Consider the following 25,884-nt stretch of genomic DNA (forward strand, 5'->3'; position numbering starts at 1 on the left):
AAAAAGTAAATTGATATTTCTCAGTATCAGCATTCAACCAGAACAGGGCAGTTTGCGATGCTGCCCTTAATTAGATGGACAACCATGGGCACAGCTGGAAAAAACAAAACAAAACAACACAACAACAAAAAAAAAACACTAAAATGGTGCCCAAGGACCATACAAATGCAGGGAGGAGGAGGAAACAGCTGACTGGGGACAGTAGCAATCCAGCAAACTGACATGTCCAGACTGCAGAAGAGCCACTTTCTAAACCAAGTAACTTTTTATAAGAATATATCATCAGTTTAGCTGAAACAAAACAATGCGGACAGGGCAAACAGTGCCTGTACAGCCTGGGAGAAACCAGTAACAGGTGTCCTGCAAAGCTTGACCGCCTCATTTTAAGGAATGCATTTCTTAGGTAACCTGAGCAGCTCAGTTGTTCATCTCCACCAGCTTTTACCTTCACATGCCTGCTGGCGGGCTGGACCTCCAAGGGGCTTGGTGGTGTCTGCTTACACGCCAGCTTTAATATCACAAAAGATTACGCTAGTTCATCGACTCTTTGAAGAAATCCTTTCCGTTGCTGTGATGATTGCCTGATGGCACTTTCTCAGCCAGATCCACTAGGGATTACACCAGCATAAATAAGATAAGCCACTGTCTGACTGCTATTAAAATGCACGAAGACACTCTCAGCTCAGACAACACACTTGCACCAATGCAAACTACATCCTTTGTGGTTTTGTTACATGTTTTGCCTCATTTTGTTTATTTGGAGAATAAATTTTCTCTCTTAACAACACAACAACCCACCCTAAGTTTCCATTTCCTCTTCTATCATCAATAATTTTCAAATAATTTGGAAATTTCCCTCTCCTTGTCTCTGCTGGACTAGGAAACGCAGAGTCCTATGGGACTTCAAGGGTGCTTCTGTAAGAACTAATGGGTAGAGAAAAATCCCAGAAAGCTCCCAAGACAGCACACAGCACTGGCCAACACAGACCTGGAAAAGAACAGAAGCTGACAGCTTTTTTGGGTGTTTTCTGAGCTAAACTGCCATAGCAAAGCTCGATTGTCACAGCCAGAGTGAACATTTCAGGGCAGTGTTAGAGTCAATCCGTCCCTCCAAAGCCCGTTGAGGTGGGCCAGCCTCTCTGTAGCTCCCAGTGCTGTTTTCTACTATTACTTCTGAGCTAGAGAGTGGATGTCTCCCTGCTGCCCATAGAGCCTGCTGCTGGAAAGGCTTTGCTGTTCCCTCATCCCCTGTTTTCCTGCCTTTTCTTGTCAAGTCTAGAAGGGGAAGTCATTCCCAACTAGTTTTAGGAAAACATTCAGTAACCAAATAGAAACTGGAAGAAACTTGGAACTCATCATTCCTCGGCCGCCTGGGTGACAATAAACAGCAGCCTAACAGAGCTTCTAAAACGCACACCAGGAAGCACAAACCCATGTTTAACGGTTTCAGCACATCTCCAAAGGTGCTCATAGAAACTCGTAGGGTTGGGCATGAAGTTACAAAAAGCAGTGGGGCTGTGAGAGGGTGGTCCTCTCCCAGATACTTGTGGAATCCTTTGTCTTAGATACACACTTCCATGTAGGAACTGAGCTCATGAAACTAATTTACTTGCAACTCTGAAACAGAAAAAAAAAATAATCAAAAAACAGCACCCGAGAAATACCAGCACGCTCGTTCATTGGAATGGAGTGAACATATTCAGCATAGGCTTTTGCACTGAATTTACAGGAAAGCTGAACACCGATTTCTCTGCCTTTTCACCTCATTTTTTAAAATGAATGCCAAGAAAATTGCAGTTTCTAATTATCTTTTTTGCACTTAAAGCTTATTAGATTTGTATTGCCTCTTCCCCACCCCCCCCACCCTCTGTCTTTTCCACTCCCATATACTTCCTCAGGTCTACAGTTAATGAGAAGAAATCAGTGTATTGCATTATCTGGCATCTTGCTGCTGAAGTGGCAGGAGTCTTTGGTTACCAAGTCATTTGCTGCTTAATTGAAATCTTTTCTCTAGACTCATTGCGGACACTCTATTGGAATGCAGTAGTCGAGCCCAGTATTGATTGTCCTCCCACTCCCAGCTTTCTTCCTCTGAGTTTGCAAATCTATTGCACCCTGTTATTTTGCTTCTAATAAATAAATAAAAACCATCACCCATTCAACAACCCCATTTACTCTCCAAACACACTGCTTTGGCTTTGCTACTTTCTTAGAGCAGAAATGGGGACAGGACAAGAAGTGGCATGTGGGTACAGTAAAAGCTAGACCCACACCTTGTCAGATCAGCTCCAAGCAGTGTGCATCAGCCGCTTCAGATAAGGTCCAGTGGGGGGGTGGATTGTGAATATATAAACGGTGAATGAAATCCTTGGTTTAGACTCTCACTGGAAGCGACCTGGAATTTATCTCCCCTTTTTATTGCAGAAATTAAACCGTTTTTAAAAGTTAAAGACCTAGCAATCAGAGAACCCTAACGCAGTCGCAGCTTGCAAAAGAAGCCAGACTGCAGTTGTGAGTTGGCAGGATTGAAAACCGAGGCTTGGCAAGTCATCACAGCTAACACTAGAGAAGAGAGTCAACGCAAATACAGGTTACTACAGACTCCTGATTTTGAAATTACAGCACCCAAGCCCTTTTGCGTCCTATCCATTTTTAAAGTCCCAGGGAACTCAGTGGTTCAAAATGCACTTGTCAAGGCCTTGTCTAGATAATGTTTGTGTCTTTGGAGCCTCAGCTCAACTTTGCATTGTATGAACAGGTCTTTGAGGGCAGGGTCACATTAAGACCATGCATAGTAACTGTCCCCAAATTCTTCTTGATACATCTTGTGTCAGTACTTAGTACTGCTCTTCTGAAAGACAGGAGCTTTGACTACTGCAGACTCTCTTAAGACAAGAAATGCAGAACTTCACAAGGTGAGGTCCTCATGCTGTAAGAGTACTCAGGCTGAGAGTTGGAAAGGGGCTTTTTACAAGGGCATGTAGTGATAGGACAAGGGGTAATGGTTTTAAACTTAGAGGGTAGATTTAGACTAGATATAAGGAGGAAATTCTTCCTTATGAGGGGTGGTGAGGCACTGGCACAGGCTGCCCAGAGAAGTTGTGGCTGCCGCATACTCTGGAAGTGTTCAAGGCCAGGTTGAATGGAGCTTTGAGCAACCTGGTCTAGTGGAAGGTGTCCCGGCCCATAGCAAGGTGGTTGGAATTAGCTGATCTTTGAGATATCTTCAAACCCAAACCATTCTATGATTCTATGACTTCATGGTGTCATTTGTGAGGACATACGTAGCTAAATATCTTGTGCCTGCTGTAAACATGCCTTTCAGCTGCTTAGTCACAGTGGCTTCTCATAGTTCCCACATAGCCTTTGTACTTTTAAAAAAAAAAAAAAAAAAAAAAAAAAAAATCACAAGTCTTACAAAGGGTGAAGCAATGAGCCTAACTTCCTCCTGAGCAGCTTTCTTTGGCTGCTTACACATTTGCATTGCAATACTGCCTGTAGGCTTCATCAGACATCTGAACCCAAAGGCAGACAGCTTTTGCCCTAAACACATTGCAAGTCACCTGTGGGTTTGGTTTTGTGGTTTTTTTGTTGTTGTTTTTTTTGTTGTTGTTGTTGTTGTTTTTTTCCTGCTAGTCTAGGCAATTGTACACCACACTGTCAGCCTGGGAACAGATTTGTGTTTGAGCAGTGGCCATAAAACCATAGGGAAGGAACCCAATAGTGTCTATTCCTACCTTAGATTCAAACCTTCCCGCAAAGTTGAGAATGAGTGCCTAGTACCAGGGGTCACTTGTTCCTCTGTAGATGGCAACAACAGAGACTTCCTAAGCCCAAATCATCACATTGCAGATCTTGCAGACTCCCATGGAGTGAGAAGGCACATTGCCAACCTTTGATTTTTGTCTTCTACAGACAATTGGTAATTTCAGTTTTTCCGCCCCAGAGGCCATACGGGTCCCAAAAAGATTTCATCTCCTTTCATCCCAACGTATCATTTCAGGGCCATGCTCCAGACATCTCCCAGACCAGAGACCATGTTGCTGCATTGAACTCAGACCCCTGCATTGCAGGTACCAATAACAAATCCTGGACTGACCAGCAAGCGGGAAGCAAAAATACATCTATCCCCTACAGTCCCGAAGGTTCTGCAGGACCTATACAGTCACATGACACTCATTTAAGCCTCAGATTCCAGATTGCTCTGATCCTACCTGCCTCTTGGAAAATTAGACTGTCAGAGTACCAAATATGCTCCTTGCTATTTGCCATGTAATTAAGCAGTAATTGCTGCCCGAGGCTAATCTCGGAGTGTATTTTTCCTGTGGAGCTCAGTGCCAGAGTTCACATTTGTAATTTAGTGGCATGCCAAGGAGCTATACCTAAACTCACAAAAGGATTTTCTCCACTCATCATCTCTCTTCTACTTTGGTGGCAGCTGGGATTCTGCATTCAGAGATGTTTGGGCTGGGCAAACAAATTAGCAGAGATCAGGCTCATCTGGAATTCACGTGCGTACCCATCCCTGCCTCACAGTGGGAATGAGATGCTGACTGCTCGGTTTCTGGACCCCAAACACTCCCCAGCACGGGACATACACTAAAACCTCCTCTCTCTTTCTACTCAAACAGCCTGGCAGCCTCCAAAGAAGCTGAAGCAGCAGCACGATCTGCCCCCAAACCCATGTCTCCTTCCGATTTCTTGGATAAGTTGATGGGGCGAACTTCAGGATACGATGCCAGGATCAGGCCAAATTTCAAAGGTATGCAAAACCCCTGCTTTTGTGGCTTTGTTTCATTTTGGGACTGAAAAACTGCATGCAAGCCTCATGAATGCCTCCCTAACCGTATGTGGAATATGAACAAACTATATTCATATGAAATATGTATGATAATGAGAGATTTGGCACATGGATGCCTTGTAGATGTCTGGAAAGGCATCTGATCTCCACTCAGAATGGAAACAACCTCTTAACAACTTCACATGCAGCAAACACATCCATATAGGGATCAGGGATCCTGCCACACCAAACGGTGACGAGCAGGGAGCTGAACCTCTTGCAGATTAGGAGAAAAACTTCAACTTCTGCCCTAAGTCACTGCCCACAGCACCTTCTAGTAGTGGGTAATGCTCCCCTCTTACACCCGCTGAAGCCAAGAGGAGTCTTTCCCCATCAGCTCTAGAGGAATTCAGGGAGATGCAACAGAACCTCTTTCTTTGCTCCTCGAAACACCTCTTCTAACAAGGGTAGGTTTTGTGGTTTTTTTTGTTTTCTTTTTAACTAAGCTCACTTTCCCAGAGCTCTTTGCCTTTGACTCACACCCAGAGAGAAAGTGGGACCTGCCCCCTCTCAACCACCGTCCATCCCTCTTCAATGCTCGCTTCATTCACTTCTTTTGTTTCCTACCACCAATTTCTCCTCGCCCCAAGAGTCACTGGCAATGCTAACATATACTCCCAGGACCCATTAATCATGGTGACAGCACCTGCCATCCCGCTTCAAGCAGTAAGCTCTATTCTGGGCTGTTAAACCCAAAGATAGGTGGGAAGCTTATGCCCCAGTAATCAACTAGGCAACAGAAAACACTGCTGTTTTTATCCTAATCACAAAGAGTTAAAAAAAAAAAAACATCCTGTAAACCTGCCTACCACTAAATTATGCACACACACAAAAGAAATTAAACTTTAATATTTAATGAAATGTATACATTATCTTCCTGCTGAAGGCAGCTAGCTGTATTGCATTTTTATTTGAGATAATTTAATTTCAGTTTTATTTCAATGAACTACACCTTCCCCACAGGGCAGTTTTGCTGGTGTAGCCTCCCACACATAAATCAGGCTCCAATTTATATGGGAGGCATAGGAGGTGTTTTACAGAGCTTGGGGTTGTAGCTCTCAAACCATGTCATTTAAATTAACTGCAGTAACTCATAAGGGCATTTTAATGGTTTAGATCTAAATGAAAATAATACCAAAGATCCGTATCAGATTGATTTTTGGGGAGGGGAAGATTAACAAAAAGAAGATTGCAGCTTTTCCATAAATGCTGTAAAGTCTGGACTTAGTTGGGGATTCACATTCTGAGAACAAGGAATAAGCATTTGGGCTTTGCCTGAAGTTGGAGGATGAAGTCAGTAACCCAGGCAGGGATGGAGCTGGCCCCCGCAGGTGTGGGACAAGGGACCTCTCACCCAGACTGTATCCTTAACCCTGCTGCTGGAAGACTATATTCCCTTACACTGCATCCCACTGCAGAGGTGGCACTTCTCAGTGGCAGGCAGGAAAGTTTCTAGAGCCTCACATAAGCTGGAAAAAAAAAAAAAACAAACAAACAAAAAAAAAACCCAAAAAAATACCCCAAAAAACCAACCACCACCACAAAACCCACAAAAAAATCCTGCCAACTTCTCACCGGTCCCCTTGGACACAGTGGGGAAAGCGCAGTGCTTCAGCATGCGCTGGGCTTCCCCAAGGAGAAAGTCTTCTAAAGATGTGCTGGGACAAGCTCATCCCATACTCAGCTTCACGGGAGCACATCAGCACAGGATCAGGAAGAGCAGGGCTAAAACCTCCTGTGCATGTCAGAGGCATAAGCTCATGCAGTCATCCAGGAGGTCAGCTCAGCACTTTTCTTATGCTGTGCCCTCTGGGAAGGGGAATCACATGTATATGGACCTTCTATATGGTTCAACAGATGGATCCAGAGAAGAAAACTATTACTCCTAAGCTCAACAGGAGCACTACAGAAGGGATTAAAAAAAAGTGCTAAAGCATGATTAAATGTATACTTTCAGCTGCTGAGTAAACTTCATAAGCCCGTTCCATAAGAGGGGTTGGTGAAGGAAGGGGGGAGGGGGGGAAGATACCATTTTGTATCTGATATTTTAGCCCATACCTATGTTTAACAGTCCGGAGGAAGAACTGCACAGATTGAACAGTACGCGAGCTGCTGCCGCGCTGGCAAAGGGCTGTCTGGGAGCTGGTTAGACAGAAGCCTGCTTGAATTGCCTGGGACTCGTACCAAGAAGATCCCAGCCATAGAGAGCATCACTGCTATGTGGCTGCAATCCCACTCCCGCAGAGGACAGGCAAAAAGTTTCGGAAGAGACCAAAGCAGGAGTGGAGGAAAGGGAAATGAAAAGGAGCAAACCAAGCTCCAAATGTTACTTAGTAATCAGAAAATGCCACTAATTTCCACACAAGAGGAAGTTTGCATTGATTAGAGGAACAAGTCTCTTGTTAAAGCCATTCCCCCCCCCCCCCCCAAAGTATTTAATCTTGCAGCAGCTGCCAGACTGCAGATGTGGCCTTACTGGGCAAGCATCACTCCCTGAGCGAGACCGAGCCATCAGGCAGCGTCTGAAATGCAGACACCATCCTCATCTCCATAAAGGATGGGAGAATAATCTAAAAATCCACCCTCACCACTTCCACAGATTGTATCTCCCCAGAAGCATCTGTCACAGGGATGATACGAGATTAATTCCCTCAGTGTTAAAGGGACGCCTTGGTTCCTGGGGAGGTTCCTCCGCCAGGGCTGCCTTCCCCCACCGCACACGAGTGGCGCCAGTAGCAGGTCCTTTGGGAGCCCCCAGAGCAGAGGCCCCTTTTGCTTCTCCCCTCCCCTTCAGGCTCTACAGAAACCCTTCCATTATACGGGCAAGCCACTGGTGCGCCAGGCACCAGATGTGGCTCTAGTTCCAAAACGTTCACCAGCTTTTTGCTTTGTGCTGAACTGCAGCTCTCAGCATCTCCCTCGGTGCAAATGCAATGTTCCCACCTCAGATTTGCCAGGCAATATTGTGATCCACTTCCAGACATACCGACACCTTTGGGCACCAGTACCACATGAACAGACTGACCCCCGTGGCCTCTAATCACAAACTGTTCATCCCTTAATCCTCACTGCCCTCTTTTCGCGACCCCTTCGCTTTTCAAATACAGCTAATGCTGAGCAAAGCTCTGATCTGAAAGCAAATAAAGCCCAGGAGAGGCACAGCCCAAAGTCTGGGAGTACCCTCTCCCAAAACAGGACAGTCAGAATTTCCACCGGCAGAGCACTGAAGTCCCCTGCGAGCCTCGGCAGACACCACCGTGGTCACCTGGGGCACGTGCTCCTTTACCCTACAGCACACTGCTGCACCGGTTCCAAAGGGAGCGTGTGGTCCCAGTTCAGAAACATTCAGATGCTTTAAATGAGTGTTTTAGAAGTACAGCGCTCTAACCAAGAGGGCCTGTCAACAGTCTCTCAGCTCTTTTCTGGGATACACTGCCATCATGTTCAAGGTGAGCTTGGCACGCATATAGCGATGCCAAGATCTCTAGAAAGCTGTCCTGCCTGCGATCTGTTCCTTTTCATCAAAACGGATCACAGGAGAGATATACAAACACTCTCCCAGACCCAGGAACGGAGGCAAAGCAAGAGCATTGTCTGATGTCAAACTGGCACCAGACCCAAGGCCAGACCTTGTTCCCATACTCACCCCTCAGTCGCTCCGTTCCCACAACTGGTTTTAGTATTACAAAGTGGAAACGCTTTGTCTTATAACCAGACAGTGAACTGCTGTTCCAATCTGTGTTTGTCATGCAGGCCCACCAGTGAATGTCAGCTGCAACATTTTCATCAACAGCTTTGGTTCGATTGCAGAAACGACTATGGTAAGTAAAAATCACAGCACAGCTGCTCAGCTACTGGCTCAGCCTTATTGCGCCCCCGGCAAACGCAGCATCACCCTCTACTTTAGTGTGACCAAAGGAAAGCATTGGCTGTGCATTCCTAAGGATTACCTCGGGTTTGAGTAAATTAACGGTCAACATACGAGACTCGCACATCCCGTAGTTGAAGATCACAGTCACTGTCTGCATCGCTACAAAAACACTGTACAGGCAAAGTATAAGGGTCAGAAAAGGAAACGAATAGTCTTTACTGAAGACTTGCCTAAGGCTCCAAACTCAGAGACTGTTGCAGATACTTTGTGTTTAAGCGCGTATAAATCCAGAAGTTTGAATCAACACTTTAAGTGTAGGGAAATCAGCTGAACTCAAACTCAGTTTGCATCCAATTTCAGAGTCCCCAAAATTAGGGGAATCACTAGACGATTATTTTCTTGGAGATATATTTCTGCTAGACAATAATTTTTAATAAAAAAAAAAATCAAACCCAATATTTGCAAGCTAAGGCTCACTTCAGACAAAATTAGTGAGCATGGCTAAAGGCTGTATCTAATTGGCAAGACACTAGGAGCAGAGAATCGCTAGAACAGGAGATAATTGCTCCATCTGAAAACTATTAAAGATTGGTTGTGACATAATCAGTGAACAGCAAAGGAAAACTCTGGAGGTGCAGTGCCTTACCTCTGCGCTAATTAAAGCTAATCCAGAAATGTGGTATTTAATGACTCTTTGGTAATTTTTTTTTCTAGAAAGATGTTAAATGAAGAACACAAGACTCCAGCTTCAGGCATTTTGTACATTCAGGCAGGATGTTATAGTCTTTACATATAGATCACACCCGCTGACTTTAACAAGTTACCTACAACGCACACCACTGTCAGAGGGGATCCACAGCTATATACCTGGGGTTATAAGTCTCTTCTGACACTACTATTTATACCATTCTTCTGGAAATATTTGGGGTTGAAGGCAGTTCAGTTCCAGTAGTACAAAAAAAAAAAAAAAAAAACGTTTCTCTGTCCAAGCAGAAGAAACATATTTCATAGTTGGATTGCAGAATTTGTCAGAGTTCATAGGAGAAACATGTATTCATGGATTCATTTGTATATAAAGCAAAAGAGAAAGAACTAGAACCAAAATACACATCTGTTCCTAATGTACTATTTTATTGGATACTTTCTTTGGTGTTACAGGCAATAAACACTGTGTTCCTGCACAATCCAGCAGAGACAACCCACAGAGTGCAAGGGAGAGGGCAGGCCCGCAAGGGGTCCCTGTGCAATGTTACAGAGCGCATGACAATGACATGGTTTTCAATGTATCTGTCCTACATTGCCAGATGCATCGGAACAGTCATGCCGAGATGCCACAGGATCCCTGTAAGCCAGATGCTTCATAAAATTGGCATAGACTAGCATGAGAGAGAGAAATGCAGTTCACCTCCAAGACACGCTGCAGGGACTTGCTATCCTCTCCAGATGCCACTCATTTCATAGTCTATCTTCCATAGAAAAAATTCCCATGGGAACCCAAGAACACCCTCTGGGCACATTGCTTTGTCTGGAAATACCCAAGCCAGCTCTGACAAGCTAGTCCAGATGTCAGGCTGACGCAGCGGTGCACACAACCTAAGATAATGCACTTCTTCAGGGACAGCAATTCCGCTTGTAAATGCTGACGAGAACACAAGCAATACAGGCTCCAAAACACCTGAAAATGAGAGCCCAGCAAGTTAGAGCAGTCTTTGGGGTTTGCTAACCTGGGATCTACTCTGCCGAGAAGCCAGTCTCTCCCCACTGTTTGAGGATCCAGCAGGTCAAACAGGAAATGTCCTCTCCCCACCAGAGTTTCTGGGAAGGGCAGAAGGTCCTGTCATGAAGGGATTTTGAGACAGACCCAACTTCTTTGAATTCAAACCAGTGATCTGGGGGGGGAGTGGAAATTCAACATTTTACCATAAAGAAAGCAGTGGTTTATCATTTACCATCATCAGTCCCAGGGGTCACACTCCCCCAGCTACTTTACTGGCCAAAAGAGAAAGAACAATGTTATGGTGTAAACCTCAATCATTAGGCACCCTAAGCCTGGCCAGCTTCAAGTTCCAAGTACTACATCATCTTACGTTTGTTTCCTATTGCACTGCTACCTGCAGGAGAAGAGTGACAGGTTTTTATGGATACCACACATGCAATTAGAGAAGGCGCTGAAATATCTCTATAGCGGGGCTGTGAGATCCTACGGGAAATAGCACTGCCACCATTTAATTTTACACTGCTTGAATCTCACAAATCAGCTTAAATCATGAGGTCGCCATGCAGAGGATTAGAGAAACTGGAGGTGAATGGTCACGCACAGCTTGAGTTGTCATGGAAGGCAGAGGAAGAGGAAAAAATACAGGAAAATAGAACAAACCAGACATTTGATGCAGACACTTGGGGCTACAAACCTCAAAAGTTGGGGCCAATAGAAGGCACAGACTTCCCAGAGCAGGCAGAAAGCTGATATGTGCCCCACAAAGTTCAAAATGAATAAAGCTAGAAATGGAGACCTGAAGGCTGTTGCAAGGATAGAGGGAAGGGGGTGTGGGGGTGTGTGTGTGTAAAAAGTCATCCACCAAACTGAATTCCCCAAAGCAGAGCTGACTTAGAGCAAGGGAAGTAAACTCCTTTAAGCATCCTACAGAACTGGAGACCCCATATAATAAAAGCTTCTAGTGGTGCACAGAACTGATTGCACATTTATGTTAGACTGCAGCTCATAGCTTATACCCATCAGCCTCACTTGCAATCAGGTCTAAGGACAAGGGAACCTGCAACTGGGAACACATCCCTGTGAACCCAAAAAGTGCTTCAAGGGGAAGATACTACCAACTACAACAGCCAGAAAAGTCCAGACAGCCGCCTCCTGTCCCAAAGCATTACTGCAATAGTGCACCTAACAGCAAGGGAGTCCACAGGACAAATGCAAGATGCATCCACTCTATCCACTTATTTTTGTTAAAAACACCAGACAACCCCCAACCACCAGCTGTTAAATCCCTTTTTGCTCTTCAAAAGCATAAGCACCTTTCCCCAGCCATACCAGAGTAGGAAACCTATAGCAAAGCTACAAGTTCTTCATTCAAAATGAAGCAGAAGTCAAGAACTTAAGGAACAGTATCTTGGTTTTAAGCGAACAAACCGCACCAGCTTTGGTTTTCCTTTGTAGCATGAGATAACTGGTAGGATTATCCGAGCATTTCATCTAACTGATATCCTGCTATAAAAAACAAACTTGGAGTTAAGCAATGCCCTTAATCTCTCTTCCAATGGAAGATGCAGATTTATGGATCTCTTACTGACTTAAGCCATTAGAAGCATTTTGTATACAGGGAAGGCACATGGAGGAGAATTTTTTTTTTTTATATCATCACCTGGAGTTGCTAGGAGCTGAAGTCAACGCTCAAGACGACGTCTCCTAGTCCCATGTCTTAAAAGGGACCCACATGCAGCAAACAAGGGAGTGTAAAAGAAAGAAAACCACAAGGCAGCCAGCATGGGCTCCACTAGACAGAGTGTATATATGAAAATTTGTTTCTGCCGATTTCATACCATAGTTATGCCATCTGAAAAGAGCAAACCAAACGTAACCTTCCAGCCAGCTGCAACACAGCCACAATTGGTCTCCCAGCATCTCCTAAGGACAGGAGAAGCTGGAGGCTGCAACTGCCCAAATGTTAAAGACTTGTTCAGAGACATCTGCACATGAGCTTTCCAAAGAGATAACAAACCACCCTGCAAAACAGACTAAGCAATTCACTCCAGCTTCACAAGCCCCAGTGCAGCAGATGGCAAACATGACTGATGGAGCATACAGGTGACATTTAATACCGGGCCCAGGTCAGCAAAAGACTAAAGTATCAAAGCACAAAGCCTGTAGCAAAGGCTGGGGTTCGAGCTCAGGTTTTTGCAGTCAGTCATTCCTAAAACCAACCATCAGTCCCACAGAGATAATAAGCATGTAACAAGTCACGCAACACAAAATGAAAAGGTTTTCACAACACCTCACAGTCTACTGCAGTTTCAGTGTTAGACATGCAGCATTTTGGCCATCTCTGTGGCTGCAGTTTGTCTTTGCACTGATTAGAGGAGGGAACCATTAAAAAAAGAAAAAAAAGCCACGAAATAGGACTATGCAACTCAAATACAAGGACACAAAAAACCAAGCTGAAGAACAAGACCTCACTACTAAATTCCTAAGCTTGAAATTCAGGATAGTAGCTACAGCCTATCCCCCACCCCTCCAGCAACCCCATCCTTGGCCCAGAGGGATGTGCTTTCTCCTGCTTTTGCAGGAGGGCCTAGAAAAACCTTCTGCTTTGGGGTCCAGAACAAAAACATCCAACACACATTAAGCACCAGGATACTGGTCCCAACCCCTCACCACGCACTTACATACCTAAAGCACCAGACCACCTCCTCAGCAGCACCTCCAACGCAACTACTGTTTACAGCACCTCCTCCCCTTGGCCCAGCTGTGGCTTTCACACCAGGCTTCAAATTGGCTACTTGGCTACAGCTGTGGCAAGGTAACAAGGTCTCTTGTTAACCCTTCTGAGGTCTGCTCACAGTGTATTTCTTTTTTTTTTTGCAGTCACTCAGTCATAGTGCTCCTTTGCAGGGCAAGTAGCCTTAAAAACGTTTGTTCGTTCCCTTTCTAGAGAAGGAACTCAATGCCAGTAAAGCCCCCCGTGCTCTTCCCAGGTGGGAATCCCCTCCTGAGGGAGTTCAGTCTCTACCCTGAGTATTTTTTCCATCAGCAAAATGTAACTCTATCAAAGTGAAGCCTCACCAGAACTGCTCCGTGCAGAGGCTGATCTGACAGAACCCCTGAGTCAGGGGCTGGAACTTATTGAGTTTCCTGACAGTCTCCATCCCTACTTCACAGCATTACCTCCAGCCTGCCACTGCTTTCATCAGCTCACTCACCACCAGATGCCAAGACTGTGGTATCTTGGGAAGGAACAGTCTGAAATGATCTTCTGTTTCCTTGGCTCCTTGCGAGGCCACTAAGCAGAATTTCATTTCAGCGTTATCAAATTGAACTACTTTGATCACTTCAGTTATTTTCTTCCTGCCTTGTGTCATTTCCCCCCTGGGAGTAAAATGCCTTTGCGCCAAATTGCAAAGCTCCTGAATGCCTTCACCACACAGAGTTGCTTTTCTCCAGTCCCAAGCCAGCTAGAGGAGCAGGCTCCACAAGCTAATCAATGCCTGGATGTGATTGGCACACAAATGAGGAGCTCAAGTGATAAGAAGGATATGGAGAAAGAGATTTTTTTTTTTTTTGAGTTTGCAGCCCCAGTAAAACCTTTTTTTTTTTTTTTTTTGCTTGAAAGTTCATATGAGAAATTGGTCCATTCTGTGCATCATCTAGGAATAGCTGTGGACCTCTTGGTGATGCTAATTAAGATCTCACACAACCGCATCCAGGAAAAACACTGTATATCTCCAGGTAGCCAAAGAACAAGTGTTGTGCTCATCACCTCTCAGCTTTCAGCACGCAGGATCCTTTAGCTGGTACAGAATACCGTAACTCTTGTCTGAGGCTATGACACAGCCACAGACACACCCCGTTTGCTCTCCATGCTCTCCGCTGGCTCCTTAGGCAGTGTCATGTCCAGTTCGCAGGCACAGTGATTGTTTTTACATTAATGTTCAAATAAGCCTGAACACAAGAAATCTAAAAGGCCGCTCAGCACCTTCAATACAACAGTGGAACGCAGCTGTCTGCCATAAGAGAAAAGGCATCTGGGAGGAGACAACCATTCTCAGTGGCCAGGCCAGGACTGTGGAATAAACCCACTGAGAAGGAAGATCTTCATAAACACGCACACACACAGATAGGTAAAATACTAATGCCATAAAATGGCAAAGCCAGAGAATTTCATTCAGTGCATGTATTAAATCTTTGGCCTTGCCTTTCTTAGATCACAACATAAACGCTCAGGTGTTTATATTCCAAAACAAAAAACATCCACTGAAAGCACTTGTCTCCATAGGAGGACCCCAAAGAATAGCACACACCAGAGTTACTCACCACAGAGCTGAACATCCCCCGGATGGATGCAGTGCAGTCTCTCGCAACACACGCGCACGAAATGCCCCTGGACTGTTCCCACGTAGGACATGAGTACAGGACACTTGGTCTCTGGAGATGAGTTAGAAGGGACATTCTCACAGCCCTCTACTGTGAGAAATTAATTTTCATTTGGCCCACAAGCATGTGATTAAGATCCCTCATCACGGTGATGAAGACTATGTCAGTTATTCTCTCTATGGCCTCTTATGCCTGCTCTGGTGGTAACATAAACCTCTCTTCTCACCCTTTTCTTTCCTTTTGCCAAGTTTTGGAGCTGAAGCAGTGAGTTTGCTCCAGCAGCAAAGCTTAACCGCGGCAACACCGGCTGTTGCAGGGAGATTGGCTCCATTTCCCCCCCCCTCCCAACACTCCATCAGGCTGAGAACACTTCTGGGCAGCTACCACTGAAGTTTCTTCCAAACATGAGTTTAATTTGTGTTGTACACGACATAAGCCCCCAACTGGAGCTGACCTGCTAGCATCCAGCTTATTTGTAGCTGAATAAGCAAAACAACCCTTTGCTTTCTACCTACTAGGTCAGTGACATTGATTTCCCCTGACTGCAATGGCTGCAGCTCTTTACAGGCAGAAAAGGGGGAACTGAAAGTATACAAGTTGTTCGGGGAGCTGCTGCATGCCACGGGAAGTGGAGATTGAGGATTGCTTTCTTTTTTCGGGTTTGCGTGACTGGCTAGCCCTGCGCTAAGGCCCTGGTTCCTAGCTGTCCACAGCTATGCGCATTTTCTCACGACACATTATACAGGGTCGACAGAGATGAGTAATTAAGTCACAGGGACCCGCTAGGACTTGTGAAGGTGACATTTGGAATATCAGCAGAGGGAGAGACTGTTGCAACTCTTTTTCATGTCCAGAAGTGTGGTCCTTTTAGCATCAAGTCCTCGGTCCATTTGCTTTTGTCATAATCATTAATATCATTAACAGCTTCTGTGCTCTCAGGATGCAGATGGCGCTAAGTGGCTTGAAAGGGATTCCAGATCACGGGCTTGGCTATGGACTGCCCCATCCAAAGCCACAAAGCACCCAAGACACAATCCTCTCCAAAGCGTCCTGTGTGACAGGACTCCACAAGAGTCATGTCCTCCTGCACTGGAGGCTGTAGGTTCATAGCTGTGGTTTTGGCCTCAGCCGGCAACAAAGAACCACGCAGCCACTCGCTCAACCCCCGTGTCCATGGGGGACAATCGGAAGAAAAAGGCAAAACTTGTGGGCTGAGATAAAGGCAGTTTAACAGAACAGCAAAGGACAGACAGAAACAACACCACCGATAGAGGACTGCACGAACGCAATTATGGTACCACCGCTCAACCGCCAGAGCCAGACCCAGACCCAGACCCCGACCCGGACCGCCCCCGCCCGCTCTGAGCTGTGACTCCCTCCCCTCCCCCGGCCAGCTCCCCACTATGGGCTATAGCCATCCCCTATGGGCATGGCTCACTTGCTATGGAATACCTGTGGTCCCGGCAGCATCCTTGGGGAAATTAACCCCATCCCTGCCGGAACCACGACAATAGTCAAGTGAGCACTTGAGGCAGCAACGTCAGAAAGACCCTCCTCCATGCGCACCCTTCAACTCTAGAGCTTTGTGTTCTCCAGGTGGAAAGAACAGACCTAATGATGGCAGAGTCAGGGAGATCCCCTCAGAGGTGCCAAATATTCTCACTGAAAGAAAGGTCCTAGTGCCTGCAGCAGGTATTAGATACCGGCAAGCATGTCAGGCCCCCTCCATTAACTGACTCTTAATAAAAGTCTTCAAAGCGCATTAGTATTAGAAAGGCACCAAAGAAACCCTTAATCATGATAGCAGCTATTAGTTTGGGCCAGGGCAGTGAAATTGGTTTATTATGTGCTGCTCTTCAGATGCAGTCTGCCTCTATACTTAGAAAATGTCAATTAATTTATGGACATGGAGCTTTTATCCCTGTCCTGATAGCTGGCATGTCCTCTCTCCACTTCAATTTGTTGGCTCACTTTCTTATGTGAAATTCAGCAGAAAAGGGGCACGCAGATCACCCTGGGAAGCTATCGGTCAGACAGGGAGAACAGGAACTGCCTTTAATTGGCCAGGAGGGTGTGTGAGCTCAACCTCAGCAGCCAGCCTTGGCCTGGGGAGCTCAGGGCAGCTGTAATACACACAGTTATGAGGCAGATATCGTGCGGGACTAGCTTCAGTTAAAGAAGACGACCATCCTATAAAACCTGTAGCATTTATGGCATTTTGACATTAGCGAGGAGAACTCAGAACACCCACTTAGGATTAGGAGAACAGACTTCGTGCACATCCCTCCCCTATTCACATACTCTCACCGAGGGCAGCTGCTCCCATCAGTTCATCTGAGTTACCCTTATATTAGTGAACACATAGGGAATATCCTTTCTATGGACTGCCTGTCTCACTGTGACTTTTCCTTTTCCAAGTCTGGAGGAACCATAGACAGTCACAGTATGGGATGGTTCAACACTGAAAGGAAGTTGGTTTTGATGTCCTTTCCCCCTTAATCCTCTGCAACAGACATCCCGCTGACACCAGCCCTTACAACCTCCACAACTGAACATCACTTCTCCAGCCCCGGGGTTCAGACTAGAGGTCTTGACACTTCACACACAGCTGACAATTGCTGTGATGCAGGGATGCAAGGATCGGCAGCTGCTCATGCTATGAGATAGCTGTAAGCTACAGAGCTAAAAATAACGACAGCTCTTTGAGGAATGATGGCAAAAAAGGTTTGCCATAGCTTGGGAAGCCATAGACCTAGGCATGGTTTGATTTTGAGAATGGTTTTAGAATATGATCCCCAGTTCTCAGCACTTTCAGCCCGCTTTGAGCACTAACTGCATTTCTCTCCTCCCTGCTTACACCGTGCAGGATTACAGGGTGAACATCTTCCTGCGACAGCAATGGAATGACCCACGGTTGGCATACAATGAATACCCTGACGACTCTCTGGACCTGGACCCCTCTATGCTGGACTCCATCTGGAAGCCTGACTTGTTCTTCGCTAATGAGAAAGGAGCCCATTTCCATGAGATTACCACAGACAACAAGCTTCTGAGGATCTCCAGAAACGGCAACGTCCTCTACAGCATCAGGTGAGGTGACTCAATGGTAAGAGCTCCACCAAGGTAGGGGAGTGCAGAGCTAAACTCACACTGTTCAAGCCTAAAATGAGAAAGTGAAGACTTTGAGCATGCCTTTGGATAAAAGAAATTGAGGCTTTTTTAAAGTGGGAGATCATACAGTTGACAGTGTCATAGCGATGTGGTGGGAAGGGACCTCTGGAGGTCTCCCATGCAACCTTGTCCTGACAATTGATAGCAATAGCTCAGTGGCTTCGTCTGGCCAAATTGAAATACCTCATGGATGGAGAACCCATGACCTCTGTGAGCAGCCTGTGCCACTGTTTCATTCTCCTTCTGGGGAAGACTCCTTCACACAAATATCACTGAAAAGTGAAACTTATCCTTGTTTCCCTGACCAATATTGGGTTGGTTGGTTTGGTTTTTTTTTTTTTTTGAGTTAAATATAGCTATTCAAACTAAAAAAAAGAAAATCATCAGTAACCAGATCTCTCATCTGGACCTTTATATCCAGCATTAACCTGTTCTTGAAAGCAGTGAGGTGTGCAGTTCCTTGTTTGCATATCTAAGCACGTCCTTGTAGGAGCAGAGTAGTATGCTGTAAGTGAAGAAGTATTTCTCCAGCCACCCCAAGAAGAAGTGGTTGGTGAAAGTGTGGAATCCTTCTGAGAAAGTACCCCCTGCTATGCGTGCTTCAAGTCCTAATTTTGCACTAGTAGCTTCATTTTAAAAGAAAGCATGAGAAACACCATTATTTTTCTTCATGGTTAAAGACACGCATCCAAAAGAACTAGGCAGCCTGGCAGTACTCTTTCACACACCAATGAAGAGCTTGAGATAGAGACAATTTTTCTTGTGCCTCATGCCTCCCTCCGGAATTCAGGATCTTGAAGGATGGTGCTTTTGAAAGGCATGGGGACTGCACACCATCAGCTGGGCTGCCTCTGGGGCAGCAGAGACCACGGCATAGCTGGGGCTACTTCCATGCCCTCAAGCAGCTCTGTCTTTAAGACCTGCCAAGATAAAGCTATGCAGAGGAAATTTATTTTCAGAAACAGTTTTATCTGGAGAAGGGAGAGACAAAGCTTGAGTGAAAAAGAAAGGCTGGGAAATGCCTCCTTGCATCAGTAGATGAACCCATGTTGGAGCAGAAGGATGTTGGTACTTCAGCCGGATGGTCACTACTTGCTGATGCTTCTACAACAGGTAGAAAATTAATAACCAGGAAGGTGTTAGCCAAAGCATATTGACACAGAGGGTTGGTCTGGGAAGGAAACTCTCTCATCTCTACCTTTCTCAGCCTGAGGACTTCTGCTCCTTACTAGTAGATTCCTTAACACCCCTAATGTAAAATTACTTGCGATGTTATACTAGCACAAGCCTAAAACTATGTTTTGAAAGCTGCAGCATTTCCTGACAAAAAAAAATTAGGGAAACTGCTGAGTAGAGCTCCACGGCATTGCCTCAGTATAACTCTTCCCATTTATCCCTTTATAGCTAGATCTGGGAATCCATCAGTGAAGCTGAACTAATTGCACTGAATTTCCCACAGGAAATCAATCCAGTCCCCCACTTTCACTTCACTTCCAACCCCATCAACTCTTAGTTTTAAACCAATGAAATTAAGATCAAACTTCATGAGCTTAAAGAGCAAAAGCTTAACTCTGTCTTGAAGACTTTTTCACCTCATGTGTAATGTAAATTTGCCTAAGGTACGCACGCCCCATCTCACACTGCAGCTCCCAGTGGCAGCCATGGGGAAGAAAAAGCAGCATGGAGCTGTAAAATGGAAAATAAACAGCTTAATGCTGCAATGTAGACAGCTTCCATCGGTGGTTCCAGTCCAAAGGCTGGATCCCTGATGGCCAAAACAGTAAGGAAATTGCCATGCATGTTGGCTGAATGTGAACATTTCTTAATTTCTAAAAGTAGGTAGTGAAACTGCCACCAGCAACTTGGCAGTGCATGTAGCATGGAATCCTTTTCCAGGGGGTTTTGCAGGAGCACAGAGCGGGAATACTGGGTCACCCCAGCCCTGGGGTTGCTCTGCGAAACAGAGCAGGCTCAGCAAGGGACATGGAGCAATGTGGGTGAGCTGTGGGTTTTCAAGGCAAAAACTCTTACTGTTTAAAAAAAAACAACTTTCTTATCTCCCTCATTTCAAAATGAAAATGTAGGTTTCTTTTTCATAGAATCATGGAAACATAGAATAGTTTGGGTGGGAAGGGACCTCTAAAGGCCATCCAGTCCAACCCCCCTGCCATGAGCAGGTACATCTTCAACTAGATCAGATTGCTCAGAGTCCTGTCCAACCTGACCTGGAATGTTTCCAGGGATGGGGCATCAACCACCTCTCTGGGCAACCTGGGCCAGGGTTCCACCACCCTCTGCTTAAAAAATTTCTTCCTTCTATCTAGTCTGAATCTACCCTTATTTAGTTTAAAACATTATTCCTTGTCCTATCACAACAAGGCCTGCTAAAAGGTGTGTCTCCATCTTTCTTAGAAGTCCCCTTTAAGCACTGGAAGGGGCTATAATGTCTCTCTGGAGTCTTCTCTACTCCAGGCTGAACAACCCCAACTCGTTCAGCCTGTCTTCATAGCAGAGGTGCTCCAGCCCTTTGATCATTTTTGTGGCCTCCTTTGGACCCACTCCAGCAAGTCCATGTCCTCCTTGTGTTTGGGGCTCCAGAGCTGGACATAGTACTGCAGGTGGGGTCTCACAGGAGTGGAGTAGAGGGGCAGAATCACCTCCCTTCACCTGCTGGCCATGTTTCTTTTGATGCAGCCCAGGACAAAAAAGTATTTTTAAGTACCTTTTCCTGTGAAAACCAAAAAGAAAGAGGACATTTATGATGGAAGAGCACAATGTAAATGCAATGAGTTTCCAAAAGGAGAAAAACAGTCTTTCCTTTTTAAAAAAAATGTTTCCGTCTAAAGTGCTCTGCCATTTTCCATCTGGATATTTGCTACTACTATTTGCTATAGTCAAACTCTAGTCAAGGCACTTACAGGAAAGCAAGTCCATCCCATGGACCCAAGACTCGGCATGTTCAGCACTAGGTTCACCCAAAATCATCCTTGAGGGTTTCACTCTCTGATCCCTTCTCAGCACACACTTGTCCAGCATGTGCTCAGCATCTCATGAACTAGCCGCAGCCACAGTCACCCCTGTTTCGCGTCTGGCAGATATTTACTGTAAATTCTTCTGAAGGGGCTTGTCTGAAGATCTAATTGAAGGCTTATGTCTCTGATTGATCAGAGATGCTGTTCCCTGCCAGAGATGCAATGAGGAAAACTAAGTGGGCAAAGACTACTGATGACTCTCTGATGACTCTCTGATGACAAATACCTGGTGAGGTATTTGTTTAAATACAGAAAATGCTTTCATAAAAAGGAAACTGCAACAGGTTGATTCTTTCTACTGTCACATCTTCTGTCTGAACATGCCTCTAAACTCAAGCAGAGAATTTCTTCCAACATAAGAATTTAAGTTAAAGTATCTTTCCCTCCTGCTAAGTTTCTTGTAGGTCTGATGATAGAAAAATTCAATTCCTGTCCCCCGGGAAATTCCGCTATTTCTACATCAAGGCAAAAAGCTGAAAAATCTAAATACTTCAGGGAACAGCATTTCAGCATTATCAAACCAAATAACACAAGCCCAGCAATCTGAATCAAATCATTTAACATCAGCTTGTTGAACCAAATGAACTTTTTGAGCATAGATGGTGGTATCAGGGCAGCACAGCAATATACCACAGAAAATACAGCCTATACATAGTGGAAAGTGGAGCTTGGGAGACAAAAGTAGATGTCTCAAGAGACACAGCAGGAATTCAGGAAGATACAAAGGTTCATATTGACTTACCACAGAGCATTTTCCCTGCAGAAAATCCCATCAAAGTCCCTCTTTTCCCCCACAGCAATGAGGGATCTTGACCAAAATTCTTTTTTCTTTTTTTTTCATGACACAGAAAAGTTCTGTTCAAAGATTCCAAACAGTCCCAGTCTCTGGAAATGCATCTGGGGGGTCCAGAGAGTGGGTTTGGGCTTGCTGATAATCCAGACTGTTGTTAACCTGAGGCAAGAAATGAAGACCGAAGTAGCAAAACTACTTGGTGTGGGAACTCTTTGTTCTGCACAGTCCAAAACAACATTGCAAAAAAATGCCACCTGCAACAGGCAACTCTTGGGAATTATATCACAGACCCAAATGCTCAGTATTCCTGATGGTTCCCAGCATCACGCGTGAAAACACAGGCAGGGAAGAGGTCAATGATCAGTCATTCCCCCCAGCACACCAGTGTGTCTTGGGCAAGGTACCGACTTGTTTGCAACATTGGATGTCTGAGAGGGTTCACCCGCTCATCAGTACCACAAACTGTTTGGCATTCCCTTGTGCTGTCCTCTCTCCTCAGGATCACACTGACTCTGGCCTGCCCCATGGACCTGAAGAACTTCCCCATGGACGTACAGACGTGCATCATGCAGTTAGAAAGCTGTGAGTCCTGCGCACATCTCCATTTTGGAGAGGAGACGACGTGTTTTCCCTCTCCCCTGCCACCTCCCTCCCCAGCTGCAACCCATTGCCAGTTCAGCCTTCTCTGGAGGCTTGCTCAAGAACCACTTGCTCAGGGTTTTCCATGCATTCAGCACATGTGACATTTCCTAGAGAAGCCAAAATTTAAAAGATCCCACGAGAGGAGCACTGGCTTGCACTTTGGAGGAGAAAGGTGAAAGTATTTTCAGCTGCAAATGGGATTTTTTCTCTCTGGATGAACATTTGCCCCTTGTACATGTTGCTTATCCCAAAGGAGAGAAAGACGATGAACAACTTCATTCAGAGAAAGAGGTCAAGATTGAAAAAACAGCAAACAGATAACAAGCCAAATTGAAGGAAAAAAATGTGCTTTATTGCAGACAATTCACTGTACGGCATCACAGCTCCAGTGCGGGTCACAACCCCAGCTTTTACCATATGCATGAGCAGTTCTGCCTCAACCCAAATCCCATTCATCACAGCATTGCCAAGGAAGGCCAGGATAAGTCCCTGCCTCCCAGCATAGCTCTCTTCTACAAATCTGTCCCTATCCAGATCGGTATTTAATGTTTCACGTGGTGTTTGTTCCCTCCTCTCAACAGTTGGCTACACGATGAATGATCTCATATTTGAGTGGCAAGAAAAAGGAGCCGTGCAAGTTGCTGATGGGCTGACATTGCCCCAGTTTATCCTCAAAGAAGAAAAAGACTTGAGATACTGCACAAAGCACTACAACACAGGTCAGTGCTGTGTACCCTTAGCTGCTGGGTTCATTAGAGAGGAATTCAGGACTGTGCATTTGCCAGGGTCTCTTGCTCTGTCTGACGGCACTCTGGTGATACAAGCCTCGTCCTACACAGCTAGGGACAACATATTTATAAATACATAGATATGTTGCCAGTAAATATACACATATACAGCCAGTAAAAAGCTAATAGGCACAAATGCGTGGAACCCTCTTCTACCCAGTAACGCCCACATCAGTTCAAGGGCGTTTGGTCTGGACCTTCTCTCCCAGCATCTTCTTTTGTCTTTGGTGGAAGGGAGCGGGTGAAATTTAAGTGACAAAGGACACACTGCCGCGAATTTTCTTTGCTCTGTTGATGTTGTGCGTTCATATTTCAGAACTGGGCAACAGCTGTTAATTCCCTCCTCTAACAAGGCTCTGGTTCTAGGCAATGCAAGGAAAGTCCCCAGGCAATAGCTGAAAACAGGAGGCTCACCGTGCCTTACCAGTAATCTTCCATGTATCTCCCGTCCTTCTCAGGCAAGTTCACCTGTATAGAAGCTCGTTTCCACCTGGAGCGGCAGATGGGCTATTACTTGATCCAGATGTACATCCCCAGCCTCCTTATTGTCATTCTGTCCTGGATCTCCTTCTGGATCAATATGGATGCTGCACCTGCTCGTGTTGGCCTGGGGATCACCACAGTGCTCACTATGACCACGCAGAGCTCCGGTTCCCGAGCATCACTGCCCAAGGTAGGGAATGCACTTACCTTCATGGAGAGCCGGGGGGGAATGTGCAGTGTCTGGGGACAGCACATAAGTAAGTCACCGCACAGATCCTCCTGCTCAACGCAAGAGGTATTCTGCTGCCATCCCCCTATCCCAGTTTAAGGGCAAGCAGAACAAATTCCAGTCCCTTCCTGCAAAAATTTTAGCAGAGTTTGTATGACGAGCAGCAAAACTTCCCCTAAGATTCAGCACTCACCCCAGATCCACCACAGCTCCTAGTAGCCAGGAGCTCTGTATCTTACAAACCACTGCAACAATCACACATGGATATGAACTCTACATTCTACCTTTTACTCACTTGACCACCATACTTGTATAACAGTAATGAATTTCCCTTTTATGAAGGACTTCTGGTGTGATCAGATTGGATTACTATTTTCCTTGCATATAAACCATCACAGCCGAGACCTGGATAAATTGAAAAGTGTAGAATTATTGCTACTTCAGAGCCCAGGAGAAGTTTCAGTGACCAAATAATATATTCGTGTTAAATGAGCTAGATTTTTGGTATTCAAGAGCAGATGTGAACCATATCATGGCTTGATCAACTCCTTCCAAAGACCTTGGGAGTAACATGTCAATTGGCAAGCAAAAAGGCATTTGGGTGAAGAAGCCACCCCATCTCAGTCACTCTCTCTGACTCCTAGGTGTCCTACGTGAAGGCCATAGACATTTGGATGGCCGTGTGCTTGCTGTTTGTGTTCTCCGCACTCCTAGAGTATGCTGCCGTCAACTTTGTGTCTCGGCAGCACAAAGAGCTGCTCAGGTTCAGAAGGAAGAGGAGGCACCATAAGGTAATACATAAAGCATGAAGGACATGGCTGGAATCTGTCCCAGCAGAACATCCCTGCATGGTCAATTGAACCAAGCCACTAGCTCTCAGGGAAGTCCTCAGTATATGGTCAGATGTTAAGGAGGGTCAGACATCAAAAAGCGGGGCTACCTCAATGAATTGTGTCTCTTCTAACAGTCTGCTGACCCCAGGTGTCTAGCATGCTGGTTTTTGTTAGCCAGTCAAGTGGTCTAAGCCAAAAGGCTTGTTCTCAACAGAACAGTTGTCACACAGCAGTTTTCTGGTCTGAGTTCTCCTCTTCAGAAGAGACAGCAAGGGCCGGGGGGAGGCAGGCAGGGAGGTGTGAGGGATGTCAATCAGAGAACAGCATCCCCCAACAATGCAACCTACCTTAGGTAAGTGACACCTCTTTTGTCTCTGTCATCTCCGTGTTCAAAAGCATCTGCTTCTCAGACTGACTGCAAATTCCTCTCGGAAGGAAAGAGCATTAATCTCAGCTTTAGCCTCGCTCCATGCTTACTTGCCATGACTGACGCCAACCCAAGCATGCATGCTTCACATAGACATGCATCTCCTGCAGCCTGGACTCTACTAGCTGTTAGGTTGAGGTACCACAGCAAATATTTCACCTCACAGGATGCACTAGAAAGAAACCTAAAGGTGACTGTGATCACAGGAACAAAAGCACTTAAAAATTGTCCTTAATTAGCTGTTAAAATCAGGTAGGTGGTGTCAAATTTTCAGCACCAGGTGTGAGAGGCTGCCCTCAAGCTAGCATTAAAAAAGTAGCAAATTTGCTAAGAAAAAACCCTGTAGACAATTTGCTGATGGGAATCTCAAGAGAGCCCCTAGGAGACCACCAAGGTCTGCCTAAAATATTTATCATAGGTATTTGTCTACCCTCCATCTTAAAGAGCCCTCCGTGATCCATCCCACCCAGCGACGCCTCCCCCATCCCATTGCTTCGCTGTCTCAGCCGTTAAAAGTCTTTCCCAGGGTCTAACCTGTCCTCCTGCAGTCCACAGGGTGTGAGTGGAGAGCTGCCACCGTTCCAGGAGGCAGTGGGGGCTAAGAAGCAGGAATCCCTGTCTCTTTGTGGATTTGCCTCTCTCTGCTTCGGTTGTCCTAGCTGCAAAACAGGA

At 45.6% G+C, this 25,884-nt stretch overlaps 1 protein-coding gene across 2 annotated transcripts in view; it reads left to right on the top strand.

Annotated features, from left to right (window-relative positions):
* The window catches only part of GLRA1 (glycine receptor alpha 1), a gene marked incomplete at both ends in the record, with an annotated part of 41,019 nt that overhangs the window by 11,479 nt on the left and 3,656 nt on the right, over positions 1 to 25,884 (top strand). For both annotated transcript variants that reach the window (XM_082490038.1, XM_082490039.1), the window contains 7 exons: positions 4,632 to 4,762; positions 8,594 to 8,661; positions 17,681 to 17,904; positions 22,310 to 22,392; positions 23,034 to 23,171; positions 23,699 to 23,913; positions 24,597 to 24,743. In XM_082490038.1, the coding sequence (XP_082346164.1) occupies positions 4,632 to 4,762; positions 8,594 to 8,661; positions 17,681 to 17,904; positions 22,310 to 22,392; positions 23,034 to 23,171; positions 23,699 to 23,913; positions 24,597 to 24,743 (1,006 nt within the window). The remainder of the gene's footprint in view (positions 1 to 4,631; positions 4,763 to 8,593; positions 8,662 to 17,680; positions 17,905 to 22,309; positions 22,393 to 23,033; positions 23,172 to 23,698; positions 23,914 to 24,596; positions 24,744 to 25,884) is intronic.

Source organism: Vanellus vanellus (assembly GCF_965231255.1).
Source record: "Vanellus vanellus genome assembly, chromosome: 13".
NCBI lineage: Eukaryota > Metazoa > Chordata > Aves > Charadriiformes > Charadriidae > Vanellus > Vanellus vanellus.